The 22377-nt window shown below is 49.9% G+C and overlaps 1 protein-coding gene across 5 annotated transcripts in view; it reads left to right on the forward strand.

The window, feature by feature from the left end:
* The window catches only part of LOC135901220 (protein embryonic gonad-like), a 123808-nt gene that overhangs the window by 65557 nt on the left and 35874 nt on the right, over positions 1-22377 (forward strand). The window contains exons 1-2 of one of the 5 annotated variants that reach the window (XM_065430900.2): positions 680-1414; positions 18786-18863. In XM_065430900.2, coding sequence (XP_065286972.1) covers positions 1400-1414; positions 18786-18863 — 93 coding nt within the window. In that variant the 5' untranslated portion in view covers positions 680-1399. Of the gene's footprint in view, positions 1-679; positions 1415-2885; positions 2905-17651; positions 18172-18369; positions 18713-18785; positions 18864-22377 lie in introns of those variants that run through there. The other 4 variants (XM_065430903.2, XM_065430902.2, XM_065430901.2 and 1 more) reach the window with 4 other exon arrangements.

Genomic DNA, 22377 nt, shown 5'->3' on the forward strand with positions numbered 1-22377 from the left:
CGCCTCCATGATGTCTCGGCGATTGAGGATGAATAAATAAACAGGATATTTGTATCCTTTAACTGACAATATGGTGTTTTGTGCCAGGTCTAAAGGTTAGCAAAGGCCAATAGAACGATAGCTCGGGGCTTGGGCGATAGATATGAACTTAACTAAAATCCCACGTCATTTCTCAGTTCATAACAGTGGTACTGAAAAGTAGATGGGGAGCAAAATGTAAGAAAAGAAGCGTCGTCCAAGTAGTTACTTCACCCTTGAACAGCTTAAGCGATAGCGCGTTGCTCAGTCATGAAAACCACTTACACAACCACCTACCGGAACATTTTCCCATGCCGAAACTTCAACCTTCGTGTCCATCACCCGCCCAACTACTGCTACTCTGTTCGACGCGCGAATTTCAGTGGTGATGCGGCGCAACGACACGCTCACGCGAAAAAGCAGGCATCTCTGAACTCACGCACCCATTCCTAGTTATCCCAAGCCTATTCCGTCCGTCTCAACCTTAGACCCCGCGAGGTAGTAGAGCCAGTCCGCGCAGAGAATGCGGCCAGCTAACGGTGCCGCGGAATGCACTCTCCGTCCGCCTCTGAGAATCCTAGCAATTTGGCACCGCCTTCCGTATTTTCGAAATCGTATAGTGGATAAAAAAGAAAGGAAGAGAAACGCGCGATCGCGAAAGACGATCGTCGGAAGTGCGTATATGTTCTGGCGAGTTTTTCCCTCGAGGCCAAAAAACGAGCGTTTCTGCGACAGCTTTCGTTTAGCCGACCATATCGTAGCGGCGCGGTTTCGCATCTCAGTGCTTCGAGAAGCCTGCCAGTGAGCTTGCCAGTTAAGTCGGACAGTGTTGGCTCGGCCCGCCGGCAATGCGGAAGCCACTGCGTTCCTCCGCCGGTCCGTGGACCGCGGGCGGCAGGTGCTTCGGGCAACGGCCCTTTGGCGGCACCTGGAGTGCCAAACAGCTGGAGCCGACCACGCGTGGTCCACTCAATGGCCACCCCTCGCCCCCTTCATTCAGGCGCGGAGAGGAGGTGACGTCCGCCGCAAGGAGGTTAAGACGCAAGGAGAAAGTGGGAGGGCCTCGTAAGTCAGGTAATCACTGACGTCACGGGACCTTGGAAGCACATGCAGTTTCCCGCCGGCGCGAAGGGGCGAAGACGCTTACCTACAGACGCGTCGCGGGCAACTTGCGGTGCGGACGTGCTCCGAGTGTTGCCGTCCGGCCGATGCGCGCACACCTTGGCCGCTCTTCGCGCTGCTGCTGGATACACTGCTCTCACATGTTGGACTCGCGTGCTGCGCCTTGTGGGCCGCCTGCAAGCCAAGACGCTGGCCGCGCGCTAGACCGGATTAGTCTGTGCGCCGTAGTCGCTCGGACCGGGTCGCCGCTGCTGTACGGATGACTCTGGGAATGGTGAGTGGTGGATGGGAAGCGTGCTCGTGCGACGTCGAGGGGCTGCTGCTGCTCGGCACGTGCCCTGAGCGTCGCAGGAGCACGCGCTCTTGCGGGCCTTCCCTTGTGTATACGAACGCTTCGCGCCGCTGTTCTATTTTCGCACGTTTCTTTTTTCCTTCTCTTCTTCGTCATTGCTTTCGTCAATTCTGCACGCGGGATCTTGATGCGCTGTTCGTATTTTTTTTTCCTTCCGATTTCCACAGAAAGCTGTTTCACATACCGTGGTCTCTGCTCCTTTAGTGAAAGTGCTCGGCTCGTTTTAGCGTAGGTGCTCTTGCTTGTGTCATTCTCGGCTCCTCTGTGTCAGCCACACGAGCTTCGGTTAGGGCATTGCAGTGTGTCTCATTGTTCAGTACGTCCATTTACAGAGATGCGAACACAAAGGCATGTGAAACAAATCTCCGCGTCGTCCTGTTGTTTTAACAATAATCGCAAGCCTGCACTTTACTGCAGCGTTATCGGCAAAGGTTCACCTTCCGCCATAGGGTTGCGTGTGCACGTCCATTCACCTGTGAAGACGACGTCCGTCTCGGAATGCAATTCTCGCCTCCAACTTGCTTTTAGTTGACCGTTCGTCGCTTAACGATGCCATCAAGATGCGGAGAGCGCTTCTGCAACCTGCCCCGCATGATTAAGTTCCCGTGTAGAGGGCAGGCGCGGCATGTCTCTTTTGTGTTAATTCTCATGCCGTGTTTCTTTTCTGGTCTATTTTTTTTCTTCTTCTCTTCGTTCAACGTTTTTCCTTCACTCGAGTTCATGAGCCCATTGGTCGGTACTTTCCTTCGGTGTTTACTTGTGCTAGCTGGAGGGTTGCGCATTCTCATATTTCGCCAGCGCTTGCCGCACCGCCATCAAGTGTGTAGCTCGGTTGAGAGGAAAAGAGTGCCCTTTTAAGCTAATTCGCATGGATCTCTGGTGGTGGGCTTAGCCCCTCCGTGACTTGATCATGTGGGGCGCTAGGCAACTATTGGCTGTTTTTCGTTAATTATGGGGTTTAATGTAGCACCCGTGGTGTCCGGTCTTATATTCTTTGTGTCTGTTTCATTTACGCAGCAATGTCTTAACTAAGTATCAAGCAACTAGTTGAAATTTGAGTCCAAAGTAACGAACGCCGTATTGCGGGGCTCTGTATTGATTCCGACCAACTGGGTCTCGTTCAAGTGCACCCAAAAAGGGACTGCGCACGAGCGCTTTTTACATTCCGTTATCGCAATGCAGCTGCCTTGGTCGGCAATTGAACCTGCGGCTACGCACTGAGCAACAGCTAAACGCCATAGCGGCTGGATCGAATTGTTGTCGATCGATTCTGTTTAGCCAGAATGTGGCGTTGATGCTGGTCGCACGTTCGACTTCCGACAGTAGCTGCGTTCCGATGGACGCAGATTGCTAGAATGCCAATGTATGTAGGGAGTTTTCGGTGATCGTTCAAGCACCCCTGCTAGTCAAAGGTAATCTGGAGCACTGCGCTACGGAGTCTTTCATGTCCCAGATGTCCGTTTCATACATAACGCACGTTATTCAGTCCTTACATTGACTTCGGGTGCATTTTTAAAAGTATAAAAGTGAGGTATTTGGGGCGGGTATATGCGTTCGCCTGCCTTGAGAACTCATCAAGCTCATCACACCATTTTAAATTAAAACAGCGGGAAAAAAAGAAGACTGCATTCTACGCATGTTTAGAGAGTGCAATACTAGTAGCTGTATAGCTTGTAGTGACATAGGTTGTAGTACAAATCCTGGCCTGTACAATCACACCAACGTAACGACGCAAGTAGTTGCGGACGCGCAAATGCGAACGAGTGTCACTAAAAAAATTGACAATGCTGATAGTGACACTTGTCTGCGTTCTCTCAAGGTTCAAGTATAGTTACTTTCAGATAATCCCGTTTCATTACGCCACTGCGCCCATAAAAAAAAAAAGAACTTTCGTGCGTAAACAGAAAAGGAGCTCCTAATGTTTCTCTGCTATTGCAAGCGACGTTCGCAGCGAGAACAGCTCGCGATGCGCGTCGTAGTTTTTCTTGCGCTGGACGCAGCGATTCAGGGCCACTTCGGCTTGGCAGCGCTTTCCCCGTGGTGGTGCGTGCAGTGCTGCGCCGTGAGCGGCGAAGCCAACTGCGTCGCTCGCCGTCCACGCAGCGGAAAGGCGTTGCACTGGGCCGCGTTTGCGCAATCGACGGAGCCTCTGGGGCGCTTGCTGCAGCTGCTCGGCGGAGGATGGCTCTTGGCACCAAGAGCGGAATATTTATGTTGTGACCACGCTTCTCGGCGATTGGGCAACGTATTTTGTCGCATTTCCAGCGCTATGAAAGTTTGCGGGAACGTGACACGGGCCCGTTGCCCCGTAAATTGGAAAATAGACTGCCGGCACTCGGCACGCACCTCGCGTCGCCGAGCGCGGCACGCATGCGCGAAAGAAAACGATCTGTCGGCGTCGCGGCAATGGACACTGCATGGTGTGCGCCAGCGCCGAGGTCTTCGCGAGGCTCGTGGTCCAAGGACTGCAATGATGGAGCGCGTTCGAAACGTTTACGGGTGCGCGAAGAAAATGCGCATCGTGTACGCATTTCTCGATGACATGCGAGACCCGTAATTCGAGCATATTCGAACCGCGGGGAAGCGATCGCTGTGCGAATAAATCCCGAGTGCTCTTTCTCTCGTCACGTACAATATCATGTTTACAGAACGATGGTCGAGCAAGGGGTCAGGGCTCGTTTGGGTTTATTCGCGAGAGAAGTATACAAGAGCTGCGATTGTTATCATTACAAGTGTCGCAATCCTGATTCATGGGCCGTGCTTTCAGCGGTCAGCCGTGCACGCGCTAATCGGTTACTGGAACGTATAGTGGGAAATTATTTTCGTCTGTGGGACTTGCGAGTCGACCTTCGCTGTCTCGGCGTAGCTGGGAAACAATGGCTCTTTAACGTTTAGACGGGAGGGGGCACTTCTGAGCCACGGACGCCGTACTGACAGCTTGTAGGCGATGTCATCAGCGTCATTGCTGCGTTACGCACAAACCTCCGTTACCTGCACTCTTTTCAGACGGCGGCAGCGGACAATCCCATTGCTCAGTATGCGGTGACGTCATTGCGGGTCGTCTATGACCCTTTCTACACCGACAGTGGTTGAGGAAAATGCAGTCAACTTGCGTTGCGTATGCGGCAGGTATCATCATCATCACGTTTCTTTGTTAGAAGTTCCCCCCAAAAAAGGTTCTTTGTCCCCACTACGCGAAATGTGATCCTTCGTCGTCATGTTTTTGTCTTTACGTCATCGTCTTTGTGCTCGTCATCGTGCCCTACTTGTTCGGCCAGCTACGGCTCACATTATGGGTCGCGCACAAAGAACACGAATAAGCGAAGAAGGAACAAACTACACGCCGTCGCTCAGTTTCCCATTCCGCTGTGTGTTTTGGCGCAACCCACAGTATAAATCGGTGCCAAACTCGCCCAGCCTTTATTTTTTCAGCTACTGCTCATTTGGGTGCAAGCTTGGCCTCGCGGCCACCCCCGTTTTCCTAATAAGTTAAATCTGAAATGCAGAAGTGATCCGAACGAAATATTCTGCCTTTAAATCCGAACGAAATATTCTGCCTTTAAAGTAGAAAGCAATAAACTTCTGCCGCTGTTGCAGGAATACGTAATTCTAAGTTTACCGCTGTCACCATGCAGCAAAAACTCGTAACAAATCTGTCAACCGCATCTGTTAAAGCGTGTAAAGTGGACAGATATTTTATTGTGATAGCAATTATATGGACACTCCAGGCGCATTTCTACCGTCCACAGTCCACAGAGGGCATGCCTCAGCCAGGAACTAGACCAACTGGACGACCAACCACTATCCGAAAAAAGAATTCTGCAACATTGAAAGGACCTACCGTCACAGAAGAAGGCCGTGCAAGCGCTTTTGCGCTTCTTGCGATCTACCGGCCTGTGTGAACGACTTTAACTGGAACGCCTTTTGTGTGTGTGTCCCCATGTGTGCGCGTTCGTTTTTTTTTTTGCGTTTCCCTCTCTGTCATCTTTCTAACCCCTATCCCCCATCCCCAGTGTAGGGTAGCAAACCGGAGACTCATATCTGGTTAACCTCCCTGCCTTTCCTCTTCATTCTCTCTCTCTCTCTCTACCGTCGGCGTCGCCGTGAGGTTCTGTATAAAGGCCAAGCGCGATAAAATCGTCGCCGCGCGCTGTATGTGCGAGTGGAAGCGTGCAAGCCGGCGATCGCGGCTTAATCTGACGCGCGCGAAGAAAGAAAGCTGAGAGCAAACGCGCCGTCTTCGGTCGCGCGAAGGAACTGCGCATTTCGCGAGCTGGCGCAAAGGGAACTGACGATCGCGGTCCAATCTCGCGCGCCATATGTGGAGGAAAGCGGGGAGGCAGCGCAAGAGGGAGGGAGTGGGCGGATTCGACTCCGCCAACAAGTGCGTGCTTTGCATCGCCGCGCGCGCCGTATATCTTGAAAGGGATCTGCAGATGGCTCAAACCTTCGTACGCGCTGTGTTCTCGCAGCTCTTGTGTTTAAGCGATAGACCGCGCTAAGGTCACTTCGCTCGCTGCTGCTGCCGCAATGCCTCACGCCAGCCTTTTGACAGCGCGTCCGCGCTCATCATGAGTTCCATGTTTGCTTGCGCGCGTTGACGCCATGCTTGTTACTTCAGTTAGCGAATGTTTTCCAAGTTTATACGGGTCTTACTTCGTATAGCTGTCTACTAATTTGCTATCGCAATCGATGCTCCGCCTTTCGGGTGAAACTGACTTTTTATTCAGAGCTAGCAGGGCCCTTGCGCCATTCAACCTTGCACATCATCGGAGCTTGCATGAAGTTGTTGCCTTGTTGAGGGGACTTTGAGGAAGCCGATTTCTGAAATATCAGTGTAGAGCACGACAGAAAGCTTAGTGTATTTGCAATGATTCACGATTTGAAAGGCCTCAGTTGATAGTCGCCTTTGTGTTGCCCTCCTGCTTCTTCTTTCCTTTTTTTTTCTTTTTTACGCTTCAGAGTTGTGTGTAATTTATAAAGTGTCCGCTTTACGTACCTAATAGATTTTAGTTGTTTTGTTTGTCTCTGGTGCGTAAAATTTATCATTTGAACTATCAAACACAACGAAACTACTCAAATGAGGTGCAAGAGAATCCGTTTTATTTACTTATTCGTTCCCAGGTCATGCTTTCACTTAAATATTTCGTTCTGGTAGCCTTCAGTATTTTTTTGCTTTTCACTTGGTGTACCTCGAGTATACGGTAGAAAATAGCAAACAATGGGCAGCATTTTGCTTCTACATGTGACTTGAGTGTTCGGTCAGGATTATAACGACGGCACATGTGTGTTCGGATTGAATACGATTTTATTACTATTTTTTAGAATACGTTCAATAATGCTCGACACATTTTGCCCAGTGTATGCAAAAAGAAAAATATCATAATAGACGAAAACTTTCCATTCGCGCGTAAGCAGTGTGAAAATCACCGCACAATGGCGGCAGGTTACTCACCCTGATGACTTTCTTCTTGTCGCAATGATGGTACGCGGACCCATTGCTGTCGCGGTTCTTAACTGCGACATTTAGTCCTCGCAGCAGGCAGCGAGAACGACCCGACACACCTTCAGGAAGGGAGCTCTAGAAACTATAATGAGACGTTTTGAAAACCTGTCACGCACACAAAAAAAGCGAATTTTCTTGACCTTAGCGTATCTTAAACATTTTTTTTTTCGCTACCTACTCTACTACGTCTGTGCCACATACGCACACACTTCGTTAGAATGCTTTGCTCGCGCCTCCGACCCAGATGAACACAACGATTTGCAACGTCGTTTGCTGTTCCTCGCAACCTTCGGACGTGAGCTGCGGGACGTTGTTGTACCGTGACAGTGTCCTGGCTCTGAACTGCGTTCCACAAAGGCGCTTATAGCATTCTCGCGGTATACAGGCCTTCAGTGAGCAAGTTTTGTGCTAGTGCATTTTATGCGCAAGTACGTGTTCATTCCTCGTCACCTCCCATCGAGTCGCTTGCCAAGCCTATCTAGTGCCTTCAGGTATCATTAACATATATAATTCCCTTACCTATTCGATGAGCCGTGCGCTCTCATTTGTTACTGCGTGTGTGTCTGTTTAGTTTCACACACCATTATTCTATTCATGTAGCGCACGCGTTACGCCAGGCGCTGCCCGGGCTCTTGATGTCACTAATGGACTTTTGTTTGTAAAGATACCGCACAGGAATCGAATTGAGTATCTGGCTACTAATCGCATCTGTGGCAAAAAGGAAAATAACTAACATTGCTGCTAGCTGGAGACTAGATGAAAGGCTCCAACTTCTTTCATTTGCTTTGATGGCTGTTTGATAGATAGAGGTAGTTAAAAAGCCTGTTTCGCGAAATGGCCTTGACAAAGGTACAAAAAATGGCGCTTATCATCAGGAACCTAAAGCAGCACAGGCACGTGAGGACTTGCACGCGACGCAATCGTTCTCAAACGCTTCATTTTACTTTCTTTCTTTCTCTCTCTCTCTAATCTCCCTACCTGACCTCTCTCACAGTGCGCAGCAAAACTTTTGATTTAACTTCCTGCACAAGCGTCATTTGATCTCGCGATATTCGCAGTTCTGTGTGCCGTTTTCGTATTTGCGATCTCCTGTATGCATCTAGAACTTTAAAGGATGTGTGTTAAGTTTGCTCATTGTTCAGCTCCCGTCACACTAGTGTAGAGCGCGTGAACGATAGCGACACTGCTGAATGCAGTGGGGACGCTTGCGAGGGGAGACAGTGGGTGTTGTGATTTCAGAGCGATCTGTACCTGAAAAGCGTCGACGCAGAATGGCGGAAGAAAGTTGGCAACCAGATACAGAGTAAAATGTAAATAGATATAGACAACCGGGAGCCACCAGAAAGAAAGTGAGAGAAACAGAGACGGCCAATCGGATGCAAATAATGTAAACGAAAAATACCACGGAGATTACAAGATTGGGAAGAAAGTAGAAGGGAAAGTGTGTGCGGTAGCACAAAGGGCAGTGCCTAGCAATTTGAGGCTCGAGCTCTGGTTGCCTAAGGACAAAAAAAACATACTGAAGCAAATCTTCGCAACAAGTTGAGGCATGTGTATGCTGCAGTAAAGATCAGGAGACCACTCGGCACATCCCAATGGAAAGTGAAGGGATTCCAGAAGCGCTTGGTTCTAAAGTGGATGGAAGCGTCAGCCGGTCAGCAGTCGAGATAAGCAAGAGACGTTTAGGGTATAATTTAAAAAAAAAACAGGGAGGAGATTGATACGACCTAACCTGTTATAGCATAGGTAGAGGCACAATGTAGGTAGATAAGTTTAGAGGAAGAAGAGAGACTGAGGAGACGTGTCCAAAACTGCTAGGATGAAAAACATGTTTAGCATACCTGATTAAATAAGCAGGCTAGGTGAGTATTTGTCAACGCCCCGTTTCAAAGAGTATGCCAATAAATCATCATCAACCCCAAAGTGAGATTGCATGGCCGCGCAGCTCGGTTGTGCAGGTCTTTGAAGGACCCCATGGTGACAAACCCCTGACATATGGCGCCAGTGGTAGTCCCACGGGAAAACCCCGTCGATAAAAATCCTTTGTTAGACGTTCGGTGTAGAAGAAAATAGAGTAAAAAAAATATGGTAGGCAATCTTAATTTTCGACTTGTCTCTTAGTGGCACTCGGCGTTGGTGTTCTTTAGGTTAACTTTAGGCGAACGCAACGCACGAACCGAACTCGGAGGCAACTGTTTTCCATTATTAGCCGGTTAAATATCGTGCCACCTTATCTGTGGCGTCATTGCCTCCGCTTTCTACTTTCGGGTTTCGAGGAAATTCGCCAAAGTCGTGCTCCACGTGGCGGGTCTCTAAAGTCTACGATTCCGTGCTTGGGTGTGTGGTAATCAGTGACGTCTAATTCTAGTTATTCTAGACACTTCTAAAAAACTTATGTTCTAATACAATATTTATAATGAAACCCATGAATTCTGTACTGTACTATTTTCTTACTTATCTTTTTTTATTAATTTTTAATTCCGTTCCCGGTCGTCTCGGGAGGTGAGCCGGAAGCGCCGCGCAACCAACAAGAGCGTCACTCGATGCTCGTGCCCCTAAAGAATGCTGTGTCATGCACGCCGTGGCAAGGTTCGCTCTGTATGCGCGCGTACATAACGGCGCCCGTGCGGGGACAAGAGCGCGCACCTGCGCCTCGGTTCCGCGGACTGGCGGCTGGGGTGAGGGGCAGATCTGGGCTGTCCGGGGAAAGGAGGGGGCAGCCCCCGGCGGCAGCCTAACGGTTGCGTGATCATCAACGCTCCAGCGCGCTGTCCAGCGGTGCGCGCCCCCCCTCTCCTCGGGACGCCATTATGCGGCGGCGGCGAAAGTGCATCTCCGAGGAGCGGCGCGCCAGATTGTCCGAGCACGACGGCCGCCGCTTCGAGACCAGGGCGCGGCTCCCAAGGACGCACGCCATCCGTGGCGCGCAGGAAGAAGAGGTGCCCCGTGGAAGGCCGCCGTCGGGCGCCGCGTCGACACTTCTTTCTGGTCGCGCGCGGGTTGAGAGCGCGTGCGGCCTCTTCTCAAGTGTATTCGCGCAGCCTCAAGCAGTTGGGACGTGTGTGTACTTCTAAGACCGTGTGAGGTCTTGACACGAGTAGGCTAAACTGCATTTACCATAGCTGCGCTGACATCAGTAGCCGCTAACTTTCCGCTCGGGAGTTCCTTCGGGACACTTGTCATCCCAGCGGGGAACGGTGGCCGAGCTTGCCAGCAGTAACAGGAACAAGCGTTTTTAGTTTGACGCTAACGCTTACCTAAATTCCCCTGCGTACTAGTCACCGGCGGCTTACGCGCGCACTATAGCTTAACGCTTGCTGTGAACGCACCTGGCATGAATAAGCTAGCGCTTTCAAGGCAGACGGTTGGCTGGGACGGTGACGGTAATGCATTTGATCACAGATGGCGCGCGTATCCCTGCCGGTATCCTGTAGCTCGATTCATAAAGGCCACGCAAATACGGGCGAAAAACTGGTATGCGACAAATTCCCCACTCTGGAGGGTCCTTTTATCGTTCCCGCATCATTCAGCGCGCTTGGCTGCTGGAGAGGCCAACGCGCGGCAGATGACTCTAATATCGATATACACCGTTACGGTGCACTTTGCAAGTTCGAGCCCCGGAAACAAGTCTGTCACAGTTGTTTGCTAAGCACTGATGTCGAAGATCTCTTTAAACTGGCAATGCATGGAGCCGTCTGGGGCAAACCATGCCGCCATTTCTGGAAAGAAAACAAGACTGAAGGACTAGGAAAAGTTGTTTGCGTGGTAGCAGTGCCTGCGACTGGTAGGTTAGACCACATGTCGAGTAGGAACGATGGTTACTAAGCGCGGGCCTACACGCGCGCATTTTATTTTTATCTTCGTGTTCTGCAGCAATCTGTTATTTTCAATTATTGCTCTGTATCTCCTGTTGCGCCGCGTGGACAATCCCTGCGATGGCCACGTCGTGCGAGTGAATGAAGAAACTAATGGAAAATTAAACGGCTTGTTGCAAAAAAAAAAAGAACAGAGGTGGGGGGGGGGGGGTGCTGGTTCGGCTGCAAGCCAACGCTGAAGCATGCATCTCAAGCGCTCGACTGACGTGGGAGATCAGCGCGCGCAATAACGCGGCATATGGGTCAGGCTTCGGGAGAATCAGTCGGCTGTAACACGGTGGCAGTCAGCGAGGCGGACAGTTATAGCTTGGTCGCCCCCTGGGCTGACGCGTGGCCTGCTCACAATCGTCTGCTCGCTGTTGCCTCATGCGCGTTGCCACCATGTCCGGAAGCTTTGGCAAGCACCGAACCTCGCCCTTTCCTCAGACGACCGATTACGTCTGCCCAGAGCTCGCCTCTCTTCAGCCACCCGGTGTTTCTAGAAACGAAACATTTCACCGCAGAAGCGGTAATGACGTAGGGTGGGACGCCGTCGGAGACTTACGAGGCCACCACGATTGCGCACAGCCATTTCGAAAAGACGCCCTGCCTGTTGCGTTGGTACGCGCCGGTGCCAGGAAGAGCCCCCTTCAGGAGCGTCGAAGCTACCGAGGCAGAAGAAATGCACGCTTGACTGTGACGTAACCACGCTAGTCCTAAACCAGTCGCCAGACGATGGGCGTTCTGCATAACCGTCTCTCTTTTCCTTCTTTTTTTTTTTCTTTTTTGCACACGTGGCAATGCAGGCGAATAATTTCTATAACTGAGAACGGCGCACTTGCAGATGATGTACATCTTTTAAAGACGGCGAAGAGAAATGTTTAGGTAAAACTAAGCCGGAATCGTTTAACGATTCTGTCCCACTTTTTCTTCTCGCACATACGTCTGACTAGACAGAGCAGCGCAACCGCCTACGTTCTCACCATGAGCGACCGGTCGTGAACTGCGGATGATAAAAAGACGCACAGGATGGAGCAAGAGGAATCCTTACATTATACCGGCTCTTAATTGGCACGTCAGACACCTTTAGTTAAATAGGTCAGTCTAAGCATGAGCAGCGGCTTGGAAAGCCAGGAACCATCCATAAGCCAAAAGTTGCGCGGCGACACGTCAATAGCTTCGTTTGCATGAACTCGACCTAAACGGGTCGATTCAGAAGTCGTGCTGACCCAAGCCGACACGACCCCGTTTATTTACCATTCATTTATTTATTTAACAATGATGCTAATCTCACACGTGATTATAGCAGGGAGGACACATACATAAGCACAGTGTAAAAGAGACAAAAGACAGTTATGTGAAACACAGTGCAATACAGTGTTACAACAATTATGCCTCAAGTCAATGGTGACAAATATAAAGAACGTAAGTATATCGAACACAGTATCAAAAAATAAGCAAAACAAAACTAAGTAAACATACAGAAAGGTAGCACAATTTTTGAGACGCAAGCGCGATATCAGAATACAGAGAACATCATATAGTTAAAAAATATGGAAGATGTAAAATTAGTTATGCACGTATTATTTCCTCGACCAACATTAGAAAATTTTCAAAAGTTGGAGTGCTCGTGACTGGATGGTCCTGTTGGTTCCACTCTCTGCTTGCACGATTAAAATAGGATTATTTCAAACAGTTTGAGTTGCGCCTGTGTTCAGCAAATGTATGAGGGTGCTTATGACGTGTAGGTCTTGTACATGATAAAGAGATAACTTTAGATATGTCCATGTTTAAAACGCCATGGAATAACTGATAGAGAAACTTCAGTCGGGCTGGCTTAGCTCGATTTTGTAAGGTTAGCATACAGCTTGCTTTAGTAGAATAGTTGGTGAGTCACTTAGCTTGTGTTTATTAAAGATAAACCTTAATGCCTTTCTCCGCACCCCCTCCAGTTTGTCAATAAGTGCGTTAGTGAAATGAAACCAACCGATGCTAGCGTACTCAAGGTTTGGTTGAACAATCATGCGATAAGCCAACAGCATTGTGGCAGGTGGTGCCTGGCGAAGGCGTCTTCTCAGGAACAAAAAGTCGCTTTGGGGCAGTCGATGTAATGTTTCAAACTTGCGCATTCCGTCGGAGATCATGGGAAGTGTTTTATGCTCTAAAACCCTAGCTGGAGCCGAGTCATTAATAGCGTAGGTGAAGCCAGATATTTGTTTCTTTCTCGTTATTGTTGCCGATTTCCTTGCACTTATAGTCATCTGCAACTCCTCGCGCCAAATAAAAAGAAAAATTTCAGAGCATTATTTGGGATTTCATGGTCATCATTAGAGTGCATCTGGCCGAGCGGGTGGCCGAGTCAACCCTTCCATTCCAGGAGAATCGACTGAACTGAAGCTTGACGCTTGCTCGGCTCGGCCCGCTGGCGTGTACGCGAATCCGGCGACTGGAATTCGTTCTGACAAACCGACTCGAACAAACTTCATCGGGTTCGCGCAAATGTAACGATTGTTCGAGCAGTCTACGTGTCGATGGATTTTGACGGCACGTTCGTAAGTGAGTGACAGGTCAGTGAATCATTTTGCGGACGTGTGGTTCCTACTTGGCCAACACCGGCCCAGGTTTCGCGACATGTCGACGGACGCCTAAGCAAAGCGGAGCTGCGAGGATCCGGGACGAGCGAAGTGCGTGGTAACCAAATGAGGTCATCGCTGGTGCATGCAGTACTTTCTCTCCTTATGAGCGTGCTCCGTTCTTCGCCTGTCGCTGACTTAAACAAGGATTGCAGTGCATTCTAAAGGAAGAAAAGATGCCCACCTAGAGCAGTCTGAATATATCTTCTCAGAAGGCCCAAAAATATAGTAGCGGTGTAATTGATTGGGTTAGTTAGTGTTGAACTGTGTGTGAAAACGTTGCCGCTTTCACACAAGATATAATAGGGAGTCATAGAAACTGCCCAACCAAGCGTCATTGCCTATACCCAAAGCCCCACGTCCAGCTTGCGCTCTTGCGTACTTTCGCGCTCATTTACTATAAAAATGGGCTATAAAAAACAAAAACTATATATATATATATATATATATATATATATATATATATATATATATATATATATATATGATGCTTGTATAAAAAAACACGCGAACATGCCAGAAAGTGCCCCAGTAGTTTGAGAGCGGCTTTGCTAAGGTTCATTGGGGAGTAGGCAGACAGGTTACAAGTTAATCATAAGCAAGCTCAGAGAGGAAAATCTGCCACTTATTCGAAGAACGCGTAACTGTCTATGCAGGATCGCTGAAGTAGATGGCGCATGAGCGTCAATATCGTCTGCATCGTTTTAGTATAAGGCCGGCACGTACACTCCACCTCATCAACTCTGTGTACTGCGGTAGAAGCTACGGCTTGCGCCAACGGATCCGGAATGGGAGCCAGCTATGTGCCGAAGAGAAGGGACTGGCCCATTGTGCTTCGCTGATCCTTCCAGTGAACCAACATCGCGCGCAGAAGAGTAGTAGCCGCCGATAAAGAACGAGGTCGTCTGGTTCTGGCTCCTGAATGGTTGAAGCGACACAGTGTGTTCATGAGCTCATTGCAGTTTCGACCAGGGGGAGGATGTTGTAGGCAGATCTAACCTTGCGAGGCTTACCAGAGCGACCAGTGTGATTCTGCGAGGTGCGGGTGTGTCGTGCGTCTTCGCAGGACTCCTAAATTAGCGCATCGTGTAGTGTTAAGCGTTGTTCAAACGAAGGCGGTGGGAAATATGAGCGGAAGTCAAGCCCTTTGCCGTCGGTGATTTCCGGGTTCTCTGCGCGAATAGCGTAACCTCTTGCTAGAGACTCTGCGCCTTGCATCGATATGAATTCTTGTTGCAGTTAAATGTAGCACACAAATCTATTTACCGGGATAACGTTGCATTTCACGTTTTTTTTTTTTGATGCCGTATTTCTCGACATTGGTGTTATGCACAATGTGTCTAAGCAACGAATATGTTATGCTTTCGGTGCTGACTGATTTCAAAGATGCTATTACAACTGCGCCCTGCATACATTAGGGCTAAATTAAATGAGCGAAATGTCTTAACTATACTGCAGATTATCGCTAAATTATCATGTCAGCCACTGCTACGAATCATGGTCAGCAATAATCAGTTTATCTCGAATCGTCCACTATTGAAAGTTGGAGACAGCCGTCAGTGAGACAGCGGCATAAAGCTATCCTTTTTCAGTAAGCGCGTGTTCGCGCGCACTGTGCTGCTTTGCGTCCTCATCACGTTTGAGCCGTTCAGCGTGAAGTGCTGTTTTCTTCTTTTTGGTTATACGCCCACAGGGGATGGTAAATGCGCAGGCAGCAGTCGGAGTGCTGCCTATAGATAAGTCTGGCAAAAGTCGACCCGCATCTTTGCATGCGTTATGTGCGCCGTGACGAGAGCCAGTGCGCACAGGCTCCTGCTTTTTCGTGTGGGTCTTGTTTCTGGAGCAAAACAGGAAAAAATATAGACTGCAATAATGGCCGTTCAGCACTTGCACAATGATTAGGCATGAAGTGCTGTATGAAACGACATGAACTAATTCGGGAAAAGGCAGAAGCGTGCATCGCCCTCGCCTTAAGGTAGTCTGTTGTGTTGTGAAAACAATGGAGCGTTTGCAAAAAAGGCTGAGTCTACTACCCTGCAAGGCCGTTTTTCAAAACAATTATCACCCCGTCTAATACCCTTGTCGAGCGGGCAAGTGAAATGCTCTTAAGCAGAGTGTCACTCGGTTTAAGTGCACCTTCCCAAATCTAAGCGTCGCAAGTACAGGGTGCTCGCAGAAGAGTGCACTCCGGTCGGAGTGCTTCCACGGAACGCACTTGCTGGCCGTGTGTATAGCCTCGCCGCCAGCGGTTTAAATGGTGCAGAATGTAATGCATAAAATAAGTATTAAATGAACGCGGAAGTTCATTTTAGTCGTTGAACAGCTTTTAACAAAATAATCGGAATAGAACACGCTCATGTTCTGCTCTAGCAGGATCAAATGTCGCCATGTTGTTCTGGATTGGCTAGGCATTCGTATTGGCCGGCATTGGCTTGCAACACTCTTATAATAAATAATGTTCTCGTTTTTTTGTTGTTGTTGTTGAGAAAGCATAGATTGTTTCTTTTTATTTATAACACAACGTAAAATAACCACATTTTAGTTTCTTATTTTTTAAATCTACATATTCAAAAAACGTGCTCTCAGTTTTTGTTTGTTTGTTTGTTTTTAGTGCGAGTGCGCTCTGTTTTCCCGTTCAGCACGCGTAGCCTAAAGTGTCATTCAAGGTCCCGAAGTGCACTTCCCGTAAGTGCACTTGCCCGCTTGACAAGGGTATAAGCCTTGCTCAACCAAGAACTCGTCTCCCTCTACACTGCTGCTGCTGCTGCTGCTGCTGCTGCTGCTGCAGTCTTGTACGCTGCATCGTGGGCTGGTTCAGAGCGTGCATATACATGCAAGGAGCGTGGCAGAGAGTAAAGGCGACGCATGTGCACAATTCCCTCTGGTGCCATCACATTAGCCTCTTCGACAGCTGTAATTATACGTTACCCTCCGCAAAAGCATTGCAGAAACGTACAAGTCATGAGGATAAGTAGAGAAGAGAGGGAGGGGGGGGGGGAGTCTTTTCTGAAGGCTAACCGAGGTCACCGTAACACTGAGCTATTTATTATTATATTGGTGGCTTGCCCTTTGCAAAGGGTGATCTGAAAAGTAAATATTGTCCTATAATCAAAGAGGGCAAGGTATTGCCCAGAGGGTGCGGCTGCCCCTGCAGGTAGCTAGCAGGCCACCACTGCTCCAATCGCATTTACTGTGGTCAGTTTTGTGAACGAGTCAGTGGTGTGACCAGGAATCCTGAGAGAGCATGCACTCGACTGGGGGAGCTGGTGGCGCCAGGTATCCTGGTTGTACACAGTAATCACAGCCTTTGTATACCAGTCCAGCAAAACTTCAGCCTCCATCCGTAGTAGTATTGACCGCAGTTCCAGAAGCATTACCTGTCACCGTAGTTAACGCAGTTCTTACGCAGTTTCTTACGCAGTTAGCGCCGTTCATCTGAACGCCTGCGCACGATCCAACCGCAACTGTGGTTGTTGCCGAGTCATTTTTCATTCGGTTGGACCTGCAGGAAGGCGTGTCAGCAAGTGCAAACTCGTGAGCCAGTGTTCATGTGACAACGAAGGAATGTTTGCACATCCTGTTCTATCATTGTACTATATAGGAGAAAGTTCGTTTGTAGGATCCTCATTCAATAAGTCAAATGGGGCTAGTTGTATGATATCCTTCTGTTTACTGCGCTGTATACATCATTATTATGGTTTCCATTACGAAAGTATTGCGCTTACAGCTTACTGAGCTGTAAAAATTAGAAACGAAAGAAATTGGCACGCATGAAATGACAAGACATACTATACGAGAGGACTCGTGTCCGCCTGCGGTCATGTAGCTTCGTGTATGTGTATTTTTTCGTGCACGCTGTCTTTGGTTCGGGGACGTAGCCGTAGTGGGGTAAGTGAAACGTTTTGTGCGTGCTACAGATGGTGTATGGGTACTAGGGTACAGAAATGACGTAACCGAATATACAAGTTAAATTTATCCGCGCATTATAAAGCTTGCATGCTTAACTTACGCTACAGCTAGTGGAAGTCTTACGTCATAATTTTGCAATCGTGCTTCTTCCCTATTCGTAGTGTGCCCGTTTATTTTGCAGATGGCGTTTCGGCATTAAGGCACAGAAAAGCGTGTAGTACGAAATGTGTAGGTGGTCGCGAGACCCGATGCCAGACCTGCACTACACTGCGGCGACAGGCGAAATCGCCATATGTCGCTATATGTTTTTATCCTCGGGCAGCCGCTGCCCGCAAGCCGAGGGTGCGTGATTCGATCCCGATCCCTATAACACCCCGCGCAACAGTTTCCGGTGCAACAGGAACTCCGTCGTCCCAATGTCTACAAGCGGCAGTGCCTCGTACGAAAGTCTCTGGTTAGGGGAAAGCGGCACCGACAGAGCTGGCACGGCGTGCACCCGCGCGTCTGCCGGACAGCTGCAGCAGCCTGCGGGCACCGTGTAACGATGCTGGTTGCCGCCGCCGCCGCCGCATCGCGGGCCTCCTGCCGGCGATGTCAAGGAAGGGCACGTTCCCCGATCATCGGCGCACATCGTTCTAGGCGAACCACAATGGGTGCTTCTTTTGCGAACCGGTGACCCCGAAACCCTAACAGTCGGGGTGAAAGGAAAAACTCGGGGCCACGGGTCCCTGAGGGAGCCGATCGAGTATAACGACCCATTAGCGGAAGAAGACAACGGTAAAACTCTCGTGTTGTGCCCAATCCGCGGCCGTTTCTTGCTTCTTTGCGGTGCGGCGGGCGCCACTATTTGCGCGGGAGAAAGGGGCCGACAGAGGGCCACTTGCGTGCGGCGGCCCCTTTGCGGAGGGACAGCCGCTCAGCTGGCGCCGCTTTTGAGCCTCGGGGCGGCGCATTGATATCAATTTGCCGCGCGAAGCGACCTTTTGTGCCGGCCGCGAAGAGGCGGAGCGCTTAATTTCATATGGGGCTGTCCATCTCTGGCCCAGTGCGGCTCGCTAATGAGACGATGGCCGGGAACCGCGGCTCGCGGCCATCAATCAGTATCGTTAGCGCCGTAAATCCAGAGTCGCTGCTGTTGTTTTCTAGCAATGACCCGCGGAGTCACGCGCTGGCCGCTGCGTCGCGCTCTTTCATGTGCCGCCGCCGGCCTTTGTCGCCGACCGGGGGCCTCGCGAACCAGCGTTGGATCGAATCCGCGTTTCTTTACAATTAACAGCGCACCAACACGCGCCTTTCAAGTTTCCAGCAGAAAATCATTGTGTAGATGTCTCTTAACTCGAGCGAAGAAGGAATGTAATTCTTTTCTTTCTATGCTTCCTTCTTTTTCGTAGATGAACCAGCTGTGCAAGGTGTGCGGAGAGCCCGCCGCTGGATACCACTTCGGCGCCTTCACCTGCGAAGGGTGCAAGGTAAGCGCGCCTTATGCTTCTCCGGACCCGATTAAAAGAAAGCAATACTCTGGCTGTCCGGCTCGGCGAAAGTTGACGGGTTTCGGACCTCACCCGCTGGCTTACGTGCGAGCCGTCCCGCGGCCGTGGTCGACTGTGTCTGTCCTGCGCGCGGAGCGATGTTGTGAGCTACCGCAGCCACGAAGCGCGGAAGGCTGCGTGGCGTGCGGTGGCGAACAATGCTCAATCGTCCGCGCGCAGCGACACGATCATCGCATGCCGCTGCGCCAAGCGGGGCGCCTGCTGGTGACGCCAACAATAGGCACCGTTAGCGGTTTGTGGTGAGGCGGATGACCTGTCACTCACACGCGGAGCGCCGCCGCGTTTCGGGTGCGTCAGGGGGCTAGTCCAGATCGTGGGAAGACGCGTCGTGCGTGGGCTCTGCCTCGTCTCCGGCACCTCTGCAGGCGAGTTGCCCCTGAAATCGGTCCCGAGCGTGCTCTACTGCCGTGGTATTGGGGACGCGTAGTGTGTGGTGGTTTAAATGCGCGCGTTCGTTCGATAGTAACGTGACCATGCAATCGATCGCTTCGCTGTAGGGATTCTCGCTATTGAGCAGCGCTTCGCCACGGTGAACAGGCCTTGCGATGAGCCTCGCGCAGAAGATAAGCGTCCTGCGCATACGATCACAATTCCAGGCTGCGCACGAGAACACTCTTCCACAATTCTTCTATTGCGTGAACTTGCGATTCAAGAAGGGTTTTTAGATTTCGGTAGGTTTGCGCATGGGAACAGTGTCAATTAGTGTCGTTTCTTTTAACCTTTTCTGGAATTCGTACCCCATAATAACTCAGCTTACGTCTGACGTTCAGCGTGAGCGTAATTACATACTCATTATACACGAAGTGTGCCATGAAAACCTCTTATTGAATGGGTGAATAGAGTATTCCCTGAGAGGATGGCTCCTTAGCCTAAGTAGGGAAGGGGGTGCTTAATGAAAGTCGCGTAAAATAAATATTTGTCTTGTGGCAGTATAATACCGCGTCCTCAAATTCTCGAACACCTTATGAATAAGTTTACCGTAACTTTATTATTTCTTCAGTTCGATAGCTGTGCTCGCTCAAGATTTAGAACGCTTGGCGCAGCGTTTCGTGCGTGTGTGTGTCGGGGTATGTAGGTGGGTGGGTGGGTGGGCGGTTTCCTTTGCGTAATCGGTATCCTTTGCGTACCTGTAGTAGGATTGGGCGCTTCTATTACCACACGTATTTCTATCGTCACACGCCTTTGCCCGGGTAAGTAAACTGGTAAAATTGCATTACGGATTGTTTGAAAGGTCCTTGTAAACTTATTTACAAGGATGATCACGTTTTCGTGGTGTGTTAGTCACTATAGCGCTTGTGAGGCCCTTTCCTTGCCATCTCACCTCCGGTCATGTGTATACTGTGCCCACTTTATAACTGCTATGCAAGGGGGATACCTCTGGCACGAACTTTGAATCTTTACTCGTTTACAGCGACGTTTACAGCTACAGTCAAAGAAATTTGCATGTGGCCACTGCCGCATCCTTGAAGGGGGAAACAGGCTCATTATTCGCAGTTCTGAAATGTTATCAAAAGTGTCGTAACTTTTTCACTGTGCCGTGAGTATGGGCAACACGTAATTTATTTGCGGTGCACGCTCTGCATGCCCTCTCGGGCCAAAATTTGCATTACTCCTTGTATAAGCAAAACCACTCCGATTGGGAACGTGAATGGGGGGAACCTTACCGAAGGGGTGACCGCGTGGCATTTCTCACACAGCAGTTAGCGCTCACTGAATAAGCTCGGCTGCCCGCGATAGGAGGCCGAAACCGTTCGCCTTGTAATTTGTTCTTTGCCGCCACGTATCGCGATAGGCGGGTGGCCGGTTGCATCGGCGCGCCGGCAGCGAGTGACCGCTCGGCTGGGCAGACGCGTGTTAGGCAATGCTCACGAACGGCGATAATTTGCGGTGCTATGCCGACCCGCGATGCGAATTACGTATACGCTCACGCGGCCCGACTTGCATGCGTACAACGGCGGAACCCGCCGCCGGTGGTCTGCGGCCACTGCGTGCCGAAGTGAGAACATCTCGGTACGTGCTTCTGCGCCGAAGCGAGCATCTCCGCTCGCTGCGACCGCTGTGAGCCCCCCGGCTACCCCTGCCATTCGACGGGCATCAACATTTGCACGCATCAAAGTTCCCCGCGAGCCACCCTCCACTGAGCGCGGTGCAAAGAGCACGAAGACTCTCCGCCGACTGCGTCCACTCGGCAGCCGCGACACCTAAGCGCAAGTGTGCCTGTGAGGACCTGGCAGGACTACTGAAGAGAAACACTGAACCAGTTCATGTCATCATCAGCCTGGTTACGCCCACTGCAGGGCAAAGGCCTCTCCCATACTTCACCAACTACCCCTGTCATGTACTAATTGTGGCCTTGTCGTCCCTGCAAACTTCTTAATCTCATCCGCCCACTTAACTTTCTGCCGCCCCCTGCTACGCTTCCCTTCCCTTGGAATCCCGTCCGTAACCCTCAATGACCATCGGTTATCTTCCCTCCTCATTACATGTCATGCCCATTTCTTTTTCTTGATTTCAACTAAGATGTCATTAACTCGTGTTTGTTCCCTCACCCAATCTGCTCTTTTTTTATCCCTTAATGTTACACCCATCATTCTTCTTTCCATAGCTCGTTGCGTCATCCTCAATTTAAATAGAACCCTTTTCGTAAGCCTCCAGGTTTCTGCCCCGTACGTGAGTACTGGTTAGACACAGCTGTTATACACTTTTTTCTTGAGGGATAATGTCAACCTGCTGTTCATGATCTGAGAATGCCTGCCAAATGCACCCCAGCCCATTCTTATTTCAGTCCCATGATCCGGATCCGCGGTTATCTGCCCTGAGTAGATGTATTCCCTTACCACTTCCAGTGCCTCGCTACCTATCGTAAACTGCTGTTCTCTACCGAGACTGTTAAGCATTGCTTTAGTTTTCTGCAATGTAATTTTCTGCAAGTTCATGTCATATCTTTTCATTAATTCTCCGTAAATATTTTGGTCACTTGCGGTTGGAAATGGCCGAAAGTCAGTGTGACGTCACTAACTTCAAAGTATTTTCTTGTTTTCGTGCTGTTATGGGCCGATCGCCAGTCAGCATCTAGAGTCTGTGCAGGAGTACGTTTATACAGGTCAATTACTCACAGGGAACCCTGATCATGAGATGTAAATTTACATAATATAAATGAGTTGGAGTGCGTACGGCAGGCATTACCAAATCCTGACTGGAAGCTTACCGCTTTCGTTGAAAAGAAATGTCTACTATCATTGCATTCTACCGCTCGCAACATATGGGGCAGAAGCTTCGAGGTTAACAAAGAAACTCGAGAACAATTTAAGGATCGCGCAAATAGCGACGGAACGAGAAATGCTATGCATAACGTTAACAGACGGGAAGAGAGCGGTGTTGATCAGAGAACCAACGGGGATTGCCGCTATTCTAGTTGACATTAATAAAAAAA

This window comes from Dermacentor albipictus, chromosome 1 (genome assembly GCF_038994185.2).
Source record: "Dermacentor albipictus isolate Rhodes 1998 colony chromosome 1, USDA_Dalb.pri_finalv2, whole genome shotgun sequence".
Classification (NCBI taxonomy): Eukaryota; Metazoa; Arthropoda; class Arachnida; order Ixodida; family Ixodidae; genus Dermacentor; species Dermacentor albipictus.